This window comes from Limulus polyphemus, unplaced genomic scaffold, assembly GCF_000517525.1.
Source record: "Limulus polyphemus unplaced genomic scaffold, Limulus_polyphemus-2.1.2 Scaffold2154, whole genome shotgun sequence".
NCBI lineage: Eukaryota > Metazoa > Arthropoda > Merostomata > Xiphosura > Limulidae > Limulus > Limulus polyphemus.
Window position 1 is genome coordinate 154,894 of NW_013667764.1, and position 13,417 is coordinate 168,310.

At 31.5% G+C, this 13,417-nt stretch overlaps 1 protein-coding gene across 1 annotated transcript in view; it reads left to right on the top strand.

Moving 5' to 3' along the window:
- Window positions 1-13,082, top strand: part of LOC106466109 (probable ATP-dependent RNA helicase DDX23) — a 64,750-nt gene extending 51,668 nt beyond the window's left edge. Inside the window, 5 exon segments of the mRNA XM_013926349.2 lie at window positions 55-204; window positions 3,945-4,096; window positions 7,119-7,227; window positions 8,359-8,533; window positions 12,677-13,082. Coding sequence (XP_013781803.1) covers window positions 55-204; window positions 3,945-4,096; window positions 7,119-7,227; window positions 8,359-8,533; window positions 12,677-12,900 — 810 coding nt within the window. The 3' untranslated portion in view covers window positions 12,901-13,082.
- The last annotated feature ends 335 nt before the right edge of the window (window positions 13,083-13,417 follow it).

The window sequence follows — 13,417 nt, forward strand, 5'->3', positions numbered from 1 at the left end:
AGCAGGGTAAAGATAATTTCTCACAAAACTTAGTATCCTTTTGTTTTTCACCAGGCTGATAGAATGATTGATATGGGTTTTGAACCTGATGTTCAAAGAATTCTTGACTACATGCCAGTTACTAATCAGAAGCCAGATAGTGATGAAGTTGAAGATGAAGAAAAATTGCTGGCAAATTTTGCTTCCAAAAATAAGTATCGTCAGGTATTTATATATTGTTTCAGTATTTATTTCTCAATAAAGTTGTGTAGCAAACATGCAGTACTGCATATGAATTGTAATAATTTGTCAATTTTTATTTAATGTTATTATTTCATCAGTTAATCTTGAGATAGTGATAAGAGTGTTTTCTCTGTCATGTTACAACTTTAAGAAAAAAGCCTATCATTTTTTGGGCTTAGCATGACCCTGTGGTAAGCCTACTGGAATATGGATCTGTGGGTCCATCTTATTCATCCCATTACTGCAAAAACATAATCATATTCCACTGTGGCTCCATTTAAAGGGTGACAGTGAATTCCCACTTTTCAATTAGACAAGAGAATTCCAGAAGTTGTTGGTGGTTGTTCACTAACTGCTTTTCTTCTGGTTTATCATCTAAAAATTAGGAATTGTTTGCTTAGGTAGTCTTGGAGTAGCTTTATGCAAACATACGAAAACAAACAAACCTGTCATCTTTCCTTACTGTGAGAAAAATTAACAAGGAACCTTACTGATTCACAATTTTGTTCTTGTATACAGGAAATAGCACACTGTTAGTTTGAAAAAAGGGCACAATATTCTTGTACTTGTTAAAATTATAATTGGGTGGAAAATAATAAACCAAACTGAAAATGAACCATTGAGAAATTTATAATGATATAAATCATCCATAAATTATACTATGCATCAGTTAATAAAAGTACTGAAAATAATTATAATAAATGTATAGCAAAGCAAAAACAATTAAATATTTTCATAACTTAATCCATCAATTTGGGCCAGAAGGAAACTCTTACAGCAAAACACATTTTTTAATAATATACTGATGTCTAGCTTACTATAGCTGTAGTAGTTACTGATTGAAGTAGATTTGAAACATTCAAAGACAATAACTTGATGCTATCTCATTTTTATCTGTTCACAAATGTAGAGATTGAGAAACTTCAGAATGAATTAATGTGATGATAGGGAGAAAAAAAGGAGGTGCAGGTGGTCTTCTGAAACTTAACCTAGAAATCTCACTTCCTTCGTTTGGCAGTAGAAAAAGCAGCAAAGAAGTTGCAATATCAGTTTGATGAAATTCTTGTTGACAATCATTACTATTTGGACAAGAGTGCAAATAGGAAACAAGAACTTGGAGAATTCCAGAATCTATGTGATGTAGAAACTCAAACTATTCTGAAGCATGTGTGCACATGCTAGCTGTCTCTTGGAAAATGACAGAGGTTAGTTGAGAAGTAGAGACTTATCAAGCAATACTTTGCAGCCAAATATGATTACAAGAAAAAGGATGAAGAAAAACAAAAAATCCATGTGAAGGCAAAGTAAGTATAATTTGAAACTACAGTCTGAGAACCCACTCATGCATTGCTTGCAGAGAATCCTGTTTGCTTTATTCAAGGATTTCTTGAGCAGACTTGTGACACCACATGCAATTTTGAATTGTTCAGGAAGTTTTGATTTGAATTTCAAAGACAGAAAACTTCAGCTTAAAAAATGAGAACTTGGTAATTGGTTATTTATAAAGTTTAGCCTGTCCTTGCAAAGCTTAACAAAGGAAGCCAGCTGTCTTTCTGTGAAGATGTAAGAAATTACCAAGAAACTGCATTGGAATATATGAAGGCCAAGTTCCCACTTCACGAAACAACTTTGAAACATGCAGAAGTAGCAGACATCTGTCAGAAAAAAGTTGTTCTTTGGAATCAGTAGAGTACTTTGTTGGAAAATTCAAGCCGTTCTATGCTAGGGTTACACCTTGGTCCAGTACAATGAATTGTCTTCGAAAGCAATTTCTCAACTACCAGGCTAATCTATTGACTGGTGTAGATCTCAGTGAGCCAGCAGATAAGTGGTGGTATAGTATTGGAAAAATGGAAAGATGAGCTGGGCAGCTTTTAAATTTAATAAACTCTCTGATCTAATGAAGTTTATCCTTGTAATACCATGCAACAATACAGGTTGTGAGAGGGCAAAAATAGGGCAGACTTTCGAGGATCCATGCCAAACATCATCTTGGAATTAGTGCTGATAAGGAAGATAAAAACCATGTTTCTCCCAAAAATTTATGTATGATTTTCTAATTCTGTGTTCTTAAGTGTATTGTTTAATTGGATAAAAATTATTTAGTGCAGTAGTACCAATAATATAAAAAAGTAGGCTTAAATTTCATCAATGATTGATAGCAAAAAAGAAGACACAGGTAAGCACTATATTTGTTTTTCATGTGTATTCTTTATTTATTGTTATAAAAGTAATTAAAATATAAGAATTAGAAACTTAAATTGGACAATATAATGGTAATAATGATAAAAATTATTCACAAAGTATGCTTGTGAGTAGCTCGTAGATTCCATAATTTGATGTGATTATTTGTGCTTTGTTTAGTAACACAAGGTCACTTAGAATTTCTTCCCTAGGCTTCTTTCATAGTCTTTCTGTTTTTTTTTTTAGCTTGAATAAGTTTTTACAATAGTTCAGATATTATTTCTAGAATGTTTGGGACAGCTGCAAGTGCATATTTATAAAGTATAATAAAACATTAGTTACTTCAAATTAGTAGAGTTTACATTCTACTGAAATCAGTAAATTTGGTCCTTCTAAGCAACAGTTTGTTCCTGGAATTTTTTTTCCTGTGAATCTGTGCATAGCACTATAAAAACATTGGAAGAAGATCCTATGCCTCCTGTTACTTGCAATTGCAAAGTGAAAAGATGTTTTAAGTGCAATAAATGCAGGTGATGTGGGTGTGACTAAAACAAGATATCCATTGAAAAACATATCAAGAAAAATAGAACAATAATAGTTGCCAAAAAAAATAATACAAAAAATCTAGAAGTGAAAAAATAAACCTGCTGTTTTCTTAGATCTTGAATAAGGAGATTCAAATTTTAATGAACTCAGCCATTGTTCCCTGGCTAAAATATTTGGTAACGGTCATCTTGTGTACTTTGTGTGTTACTGCTATCATGCAACTACTTCTGGTTATTGTTTGCATTGGTCTCATTACTAAATATTTTGGGGTCAACCTTCTGATTTTACGAGACATTGGTTATGATAAATATAGTATTGTAATGTATGTTATTATTTTGTTTCTTTATTTTCTTGTTTTTTCTTCAGATGTAAAGGGAATAAAATTCTTAAACAACTAGTTTATGATTTTACTTGTAATCATCATAACTTGTTTGACTGATACACATGACAGCACTTTTGACGACAATTAAAATATTGAAAACAATTATTTTAAATATCATTTAAATGTGGATTTTTGTTATCATATTCTAGAAAAAATGGTATTTTTCAGTGCATTTATTATCATTATTCTAGACAAAAATGGCATATTTTTCAGTGCATTTACTATTGTTTTTCTAGACAACAATGAGGTATTTTCCAAATTAGCTAACACAACTAGTGTATTTTATGTCAGTTTTTATTTTTATCTTATGTTTGATAACTCACATTGGTGTGTGTATTTCATCATCATCTGAATTCTTTTACTTAGCTCAGAATGATGATTTGTATTTCTATGCTTTTGGTTGGTGATATATGTTTTAAATTTTTGTAGTTTCTCTTCATTTCCTAATTTGAAATTTATATATTACAGTGATTTCATGCTTCTGCTGTCTATGTATTATTTATCTGGTTGTTCAAAACATTACTTTATGTTTTGCAGATTATGTTTGTACCAATGTGATTGTATTTTTGTTACAGATACATCTTAATATCAGTATATTTCTAATATTTAGACAGTTATGTTTACGGCTACTATGCCTCCGGCTGTGGAGCGGCTTGCTAGGTCCTACCTGCGACGACCTGCTGTAGTATACATAGGATCAGCTGGCAAGCCTACAGAGCGTACAGAACAGATAGTGTATATGGTGACAGAAGCCCAGAAAAGGTACCTTTTTCATTCTATATTGCATTTAAATTTCCAGTCTAAAAAATGTTTTCATTTAGGATTACTTGATTGAAATTTATAAACTTAAACTCTAGTGAGCTAGTTTAATAGAAAATTTGTATTTAGTGTAGTTGGTTAAATATTTTGATACAACAGACAAACATATAAAGCTGTTTTAAGTGGATTTTTTTAATTTATTTTTCGGATACTCTCTTGCTGTGGGGGAATGTGAAATAGGTAATCCTTATTATACCTTAACCCTATGCCACCCCATAGGGTGCACTCTTTGCTCTGGGGCAAAATTGCACCATTGAGTTTTTAAAAAAATCATAGAAAGTAAAGTTAAATACTTTATAGTTGATATTCATTCAAAAAAGTTATTTAATTTTATACATGAAGATCTTATAAAATTGCAAATTTTGATTTTTGGGTTACTTTCACTATACAAGTGTACTTTTAATCAGTTATTACGTTTCAGCTTTGAGAAATCATAGGTTAGTGACTTAAACATGTAATGAAAGCTGTTTTTTCCTCTGTATAAACAGGGGTCAGAATAGAGTAATATGTTATTAGATGAAAAGATGTTTGGGAACAACTTGTGCTTCAGTTACAGTCCTGATTTTTTAAAGCTTGCAATATCATTTTATATTTCACTTGAATTATTATGTCACATTATGATAGGAAAAGAAATGTTTTTTCTGGAAAAAGATCAGGTTAAGAATTGTTAGGCTTAGTTAGATAATTTTTCACTTAACCATATCAAGTTCATTTCACCAACAAAGCAACTGTTTATGCGATGTTTACATTTGACTTTATCAGCCTAAGCAAATGAGCAGAGAAAATCATTGGAAACAAATGCAAAAACTTGTTAAATATATCATATAAAACTTCTGATTAACAGTTAAGAGTCAGCTTGTTTATAATTTTGATATGGTAAATAATTTATTTTTATTGTACAGCAGTGATTGGTAAACATGGCAAATCTTCCTTAAGTGTTGGTTGAATTAATACAAAAACAAAGTTTACAGTTTTATAAAATAATGTTATTGTAAAACTTTACAGTAATGTTGGAAAAGATAAAAAATCAATAATTGAAAATCTACAACAACATAGTTTTTTATTATTTCTTAAAATAATTTCACGAAGAAATCTTTTCAACCTTTCAAAGCTGAAAATTCATATAAATACAACATGTAAAAATACTTTATTTTCAAGTACTGTATAATCTATAGGAAGTTTGTCTCGAGTTTTAAGTAGTTTTTTTTTCTTTTTTGCAATGCTATAAAACAAACCATACAACAAAGTCATTGAATTGGCACATCAGAACGTTTAAGGGTTAAAGCAAACATTTTGGTAATTGTTACCTGTGTCTGTTTAAAAATTCACTGAAAAAAATAAAATATAACTAGTGTGTGTTTGACAAATAATCTCATAAATTGCTTGATAAACTTAATTGTTACTGTGTCCTAAAAATTATGATAGCAGTCAATCAATAGCAATATCTGCATTTCAAGTGTAAAGACAATAGATTCAATGAATTTTATTGATAAAAAAATTTACCTATTTTCTAAACATTGCAACAAAGTGTAACTTTCTAAATAACAGCTTCCCTGCTATGAATCCATGATTTCTACAGAATATCTCAAAATGTATGAAGATGGAGAATTGATTTAAAAATACAAAATATTTAAATAGCACTCAAAGTTACTAGAACATTACATACATTTACTTGAGTCAGTTTTGGTTTGAAGGCATATAACATTATGTGCTATGTCATCATTTAAATAGTTTTGGACATATAACATTATGTGCTATGTCATCATTTAAATAGTTTTGGGCATATAACATTATGTGCTATGTCATCATTTAAATAGTTTTGGGCATATAACATTATGTGCTATGTCATCATTTAACTAGTTTTGGACATATAACATTATGTGCTATGTCATCATTTAACTAGTTTTGGACATATAACATTATGTGCTATGTCATCATTTAACTAGTTTTGGAAGTGTATAGGAGTGTTACTAAAGATTGAGTAAAACAATGTGTAAAATACTTACTAAAAACTTTGTAGGACAAAATTAGAAAGTCCACAATATAAAGACTTTTATAAACGTTTTTGAAGACACTAGGCCGTACCTAAATTTTCTAAATGTTGCAGTGGGTCACAGACTCACTGTTATCAGGAAACTGTTAAAGTTGAAACTGGTTGGATGTACAAAATGAAACTTTTGGATTAACAATAAAAAGATTGAAATTTAAAGTAAAAAAAAAAGTATTTTATTGGGTTATTTCAAACCAGTATGCCCATAATAAGATCTTTGTAATTCCACAAAGTAAAAATGATAGAAAAGCTAAATCAAATTATATTAGTTTATCATCTGTAACTAGGTGCTACTTAGTAAAGTTCAACTAAATTTCATGCAGTTTGATTAACTATTCACTTCAAGAAAGAAAAATTCAAGAATGCTAGTGAGACACTCTTCCAGTTTTAAAAGGATTATAATCATCTCAACTCTTGTGTTGTATTTATTTGAATGTACTAAACATGATAACATACAAATATTCTTTCTTGTTCAGTGGCATATCCTCTATAACAGTGTTTTCCAACCATTGGTCCATGGGGAAATTTTAGCCAGTTCTCAAGATGGTTGAAAAGAAATAATGTGCATTTTAAAATGTAGTTACATAAGTATATTGTTTTACAATGAAATATAAAGTTGAAAAAAGGTTGAGAACAACTGCTGTGAGGGGTTAAACTAGCTCTGATAGATGGTTATTTCAAATAATCCAAAATCATTATCATTTTTAATGTAAGTATCTTGATGGCTTAATTTCTCAAGCAGGATGAGTTAATTATGCTTGTGCTGTGATGTGAGAATGGTCAAAAGTTTATTTGTAAGTAGGTAATCAGATATAAAAAATTAAAGTTACAATTTAGTTTGAAGTTCTTTTTTGTAGTGTTTCTGAGAGAGATATTAGATTCTATGTCACCATTAATCCAGTTTTTATTTCATAGGAAAAAGCTTTTGGAGATCTTGGGAAAAGGTGTGGAGCCTCCAGTTATCATATTTGTAAACCAAAAGAAAGGAGCAGATGTTCTGGCTAAAGGCTTGGAGAAGATGGGAGTAAGTTACTGTATTTACTTATTCATTAACATAGTTCTGATTATCCTCCAAATTACTAAGGTTGTGATGTACCCCAAATCCATGATTTTTGCTAAGAGTCATATAGTTGTATGATATCATCAGAAAAACAACATCATATTAAAGAAATGTGTTTCCTGAATACAACTGTAATGTTATCAAGTTAATTACAAACATAATCAAGTGTTTGATAGCTGTGTAACTTTCACTTATTTAGCAAAGTGTAACCTGGCAGAAAACCATTGTTATAAAAATGTAGCAATTCAAAAGTTGTGACCAGGAACATTTCAACATTCATCACAAGAAAAATATGGTTTTGGAAAAAAATAAGAGTAGGAGATAAAATAATATATTAACATTCATAAAGATGCCGGTAATATGACAAAATATTCTCTATAAAAATAGCAAATCCTTGTTCTCCTTACAAAATTGCACCTGTTATATCTTACTGCCAACTACCCATTTTTCCAAGAAAAAAGGTAACTAAAGCAATATATAAATCTGAAATTAATAACATTTGAATATTTCTTTCGTTATATATTTTTTCTATATGATAAAAATGGTTACGTTTACATAAGATATTTGTACATTTTACCACAAAACTTCAAAATTACAATGACATTTAAGAACTAAGGCTTTCTCTTTTAAATATGTGAAGTATAAGTATCAGAAACATTAAAGTGAAATTATTTTAGTGGTAATTAATGTTTTTTTATAACTTTAATTAAACTTATTTTTTTAAATCTCTTTTTTATAACTTTAATTAAACTTTTATTTTTTTAAATCTCGTAACTTTACATTACATAAAATGTGCTAGGTAGTGTGTCACTTTATTAAAGGCCTTGCATGGCCTATTGGTTAAGATGGTTGATTGGCAATCTGAGGGTCGTGGGCTCAAATCCCCATCACCAAACATGCTCACCCTTTCAGCCATGGGGTGTTATAATGTGATGGTCAATCCCACTATTCATTGGTAAAAGAGTTGGCAGTGGGTGATGTTCACTAGCTCCTTACCTTTAGTCTATCACTACTAAATTAGCTAGATAGCCCTCATTTAGCTTTGTGCAGAATTCAAAAACTAACCTTTTATTAAATCAATCATTTTTTTTCCAGTTTAATGCATGTACATTGCATGGTGGAAAGGGCCAGGAACAGAGAGAATTTGCCCTTGCCAGCCTCAAAAGTGGAGCTAAGGATATGTTGGTTGCTACAGATGTTGCTGGGCGTGGTATCGATATTCGTAATGTTTCTCTGGTTATAAACTATGATATGGCTAAGACTATTGAAGGTAAGACTTTATCTACTAACCTTTTTTCTGTGTGTATATGTTGTTTGCACATTAGTTGCCTTAATCATATGGAAATATGCTATTACCATTTTTCATTAAACCAAATTAAATTAATTGATATAGACATATAGAGGATTAGTAAGCTTGCTCAAAATACTTGGTATTCTTGTGAGTTTTGAACTATGACTGTATATATATTTTAAAATTATTTTAGAATCAAAATATAATATTTTATTCATTTATTTATTTTCTTTTAAAGTTTTTTTTATAATGAATTAAATTACTAGCCTCTTATTAAAGCCTTTTTTAAAAACAGTGGGAACAGAACATAGTTTTAAACCCAGAAAAATGCATTGTTCAATTTACTATTCCAGTGTCAATTATAAGCACAGAAATATGTTACTCTTGAACTTTATATTTATAAATGCACACATGGCCAGGTGGTTAGGGCACTCGACTCACAATCTGAGGATTGCGGGTTCGAATCCCCGTCACACCAAACATGCTCGCCCTTTCAGCCATGGGGGTGTTTTAATGTGATGGTCAATCCCACTATTCGTTGGTAAAAGAGTAGCCCAAGAGTTGGCGTTGGGTGGTGATGACTAGCTGCCTTCCCTCTAGTCTTACACTGCTAAATTAGGGATGGCTAATGCAGATAGACCTCATGTAGCTTTGCACGAAATTCAAAAAACAAACAAATGCACACCCACACGTACATGCATATATAAGATAAACAAATTTCCAAAACAGCATATCCAGTATACCTGTAAACTATCATAATATTACTTCTTGTTAGCCTACATGCAGTTTCACAATGGTATAACTTAATAAATAATGTACTCCTACCTTTTTTTGACCATTCGGTTTCTTTCTTGCAGTTCAAGGTAAAAATGTACATATCTTTATTTGCATTTTGTGACAGCTTCATTAGTTTTAATTGATGATAAATATCAATGCATGACTGGTGCTGAAGTGATATAAAATATTCAAAATGGGAAAGAAATGTTAATGTTAATAAGATACAAATAATTATATTTGTACTGAACTTTCTTACTAGCTTTTGTATGATGCAAGACAACGTGTTGGAAATTAACTAAATAAAATATTCAATATTATGAAATTGTTTAAGAAGTACACAGTGTCACCCAATACTGGAACTGCACACCTCCATCTAGTAATTGGTCTACCTCCTCTAAAGTTAGCAGGTGATTACCATGTTACACTGTTTATAAAGATCAGTAGCTACCATAAGAATCTCTTGGGCTTTCAAACAATAGTGGTTATTGAATGAAATATTTAGTGGTAGGAACCTACAAGACATTTCAATCCATCTGCTCTTTACATAAACCTAGTAGGGTAACGTGCTAAAGAAGTGGATACAATAACAAGTTCAGCTCCAGATGTAAAAATGAAACTGATACTGTGTACCAGATTTATGAAAACTTTTATATGGTCATTTTATTCCTGAAATCTCTACAAAATACAAACAATTGGATGATAAAGCATAAAATCAATGACATATCAAATTGCCATTAACCTCTTTAGTCCTGTGTTCCAGTGCACTCATGTTTGGCAGTCTTATATTAGAAGAAAAACAGACACAGATTAATTTTTTTTTAGTTTATAAACAGAAACTAAACATCAAGAGATTTCTTTTTGTAAATGGCAGCACAACATGTATTCATAGATGGCTTTCTTGCTCTTTTTTTTTTTTGGTTCATATAAGTGCAAAAATATCAATGCTCAGATAAGGGGTCCTGTGCATTACTTCTTTACAGCAGACACGAGGATCTTGCATCATAATATTTTGTGCCCATTATACAGCTAGCTATGAATAACAGCTGTCCTTTCCCAGTCAAAAATACAAGAGTAGAAAAATGTACATAACGTCAGGTAACATTATATCATTGCAATCCAAATACTTTTTTTTGGTTTACAGGTAAAGTTGTCATACCATTTCAGTTCAAATATATCCCCCTTTCGGTCCGGTATGGCCAAGTGGTTAAGGTGCTCGACTCGTAATCTGAGGTGTCTTGGGTTCGAATACCTGTCCCACCAAACATGCTCACCCTTTCAGTCGTGGGGGCATTATAATGTGATGGTCAATCCCACTATTCGTTGGTAAAAGAGTACCAAGAGTTGGTGGTGGGTGGTGGTGACTAGCTGCCTTCCCTCTAGTCTTACACTGCTAAATTAGGGACGGCAAGTGCAGATAGCCCTCGTGTAGCTTTGCGCGAAATTCAAAACAAACAAACAAACAATCTCCCCCTTTTCATTTGGTTTATTGGTAATGTTAGGTAACCTGTTATGCCATTTCAATCCAGATATCTTCCCCTTTTCATTTGGTTTATTGGTAATGTTAAGTAACCTGTTATGCCATTTCAATCCAGATATCTTCCCCTTTTCATTTGGTTTATTGGTAATGTTAAGTAACCTGTTATGCCATTTCAATCCAGATATCTTCCCCTTTTCATTTGGTTTATTGGTAATGTTAAGTAACCTGTTATGCCATTTCAATCCAGATATCTTCCCCTTTTCATTTGGTTTACTGGTAAATAGTCAATAACTTTTTGGGGGACTAGCACACAGGTTGAAAAAAGAATTTAAGTGAGTTCCAGTGATTATGAAAAATTTTCCAGTTCCACATTTAGGTGTATAACAAACTGTTGTAAAACCAAATGCTAGAAAATTGGAATCTAACTAAGGATCTATAACAAACTTCTAGTCTCCTGCTCGTCTTAGTTCAAGTTGTTCATCAGTATCACTAAGTGATTGACAGATTTGTAGAGTCACTGTTGTTCAAATCTTGCTCTTTATCATTCCCACTGTCTGATTCAGTGTGTATTGCTCTAGTTTGCTCATAAAAAAAACCATATAAAGCAAAAAATAAATCGTAGATGATTTACTTCTATTACTTCAGTTCACCTCACTTGTACTCACACATGAAAGTGATTTTACTTATAACACAGTTTGTAACACTTCACCAACCCCAATCCCCTCCTCCTCCCCCCAAACTACAAGTAAACATTTCAGAATGCCATCTCTACCTCAAGGAATAGAATTGTTACTCCAAGTTGAAAGAAAGTTACACATTTTGTAACACTTCACCAACCCCAATCCCCTCCTCCTCCCCCCAAACTACAAGTAAACATTTCAGAATGCCATCTCTACCTCAAGGAATAGAATTGTTACTCCAAGTTGAAAAAAGCCTATAACAGTTTATGGAAAATGGTAAGGTACATGTGCACAGCATGGTACTGTATATACTGTTTTTTAGTGGTTTAGTATAAAGTATCAGTCTACCTAAAATAATAATTTCTTAGTAGTAAATATGTGAAAACTTTCAAACATGCTTAGGATTACTTTTCATGAAATCCATTGCCAGAAACAGTTTGATATTTCAGATGCTTGATGCTCATCTATAGCTTTGTAATCATGTGTGACATCAAAGTTTCTAAAGATTCCATGAAATTTAGTTATTACTAGTTGAGGGTACCCATTTAGGAAATAAAAATTGTATAAAGTACAATGTTAGATAATGTTCCCCTTCATTCTTTCTTTTGGTACTAAATTCCTAATGACCTCATTAGATGCTAATTGCATACCCTGTTTTGTGGATGATAATAATTGACTAATTTAACTGATTAGGTAATGTAAGTAATAACTGAACAGTATATAAGAAAGTGAAAATATGCCCTATTACAGAGTCTCTTTTATCCTCCTTCCCTGGCAAAAGTCTTTAAAACAAATAGTCATTGTACACCATCAGACAGTTTCCAGTTACCATACCAAAAATTTCAGTAATCAGACATACACATAATAGATCATCTTTATAGTAAAATGTATCATTTCAAGGTTTCTTCTAAACATTCCTTGAGATTTAGTTATCATATATAACACTAAGATTTATTCCAAACGGTCCATGGGATTTAATTATGTGACAATAAAGTTTCTTCTAAATATTCCTTGAGATTTAACTTACATCAGTTTACATGCTGCTGGATATCACAGATACGCTGCAGCCCATAAGCTGCTCATCCCAGCCATAATGATTGGGAAGAACTGATGACATTGTTATGTAAGGCTGCTAAACTTTTTGAGAGACGTTTTTAAAAATAATTTTGTTTTTTTGTTCCTCATTAGATTACACCCATCGTATTGGTCGAACAGGTAGAGCAGGTAAAACTGGTGTGGCCATCTCATTTTTGACAAAAGAGGATAGTAACCTGTTCTATGATTTGAAACAACTAATCTTGTCCAGCCCTGTTTCTAACTGCCCACCTGAACTAGCAAACCATCCTGATGCCCAACACAAACCTGGGACAGTGGTTACTAAGAAACGAAGAGAAGAAAAGATATTTGCATAACAGATCAGGAATTTGTTGATTGTTAGATTTACTATAGCAACAAAATGTTTAGGTTATGACAAATGAAAGAGTAATATGATATCTATTTCATTCACTAAGTATGGCTGTAAATAGGTTTTCTGAAACAATGTATGCTTCACTGATTTCTTAAAGAATTTTTCAATAAAAAAGTTCTAAAATTTGTTTGTCTTTTTTGTAATTAATATGTTAGTTGTATTACACTTTTACTTGTGCATTTTATTGCATTCTGCTGTTTTCATAAGTTATATCTTTTTTTTAATGGATAAAGAATTACAGAATCTTAAAACTTACATAAATGCAGAAACAAATCCTTTTTTTATTTCATGCACTTGTTATTGCAATTTGACCATTTGAAATTTTTTTTATAAGTTATGTGGTTAGAATCAAGATCTTATAAAGTTGTTAAATACATTCTACTGAAAATATCCCTCGGAACCCAAGTGTACCAGAATCTTTGATAAGCCCTAGAGTGTAGGATGTCTTAGCTGACAGGGCA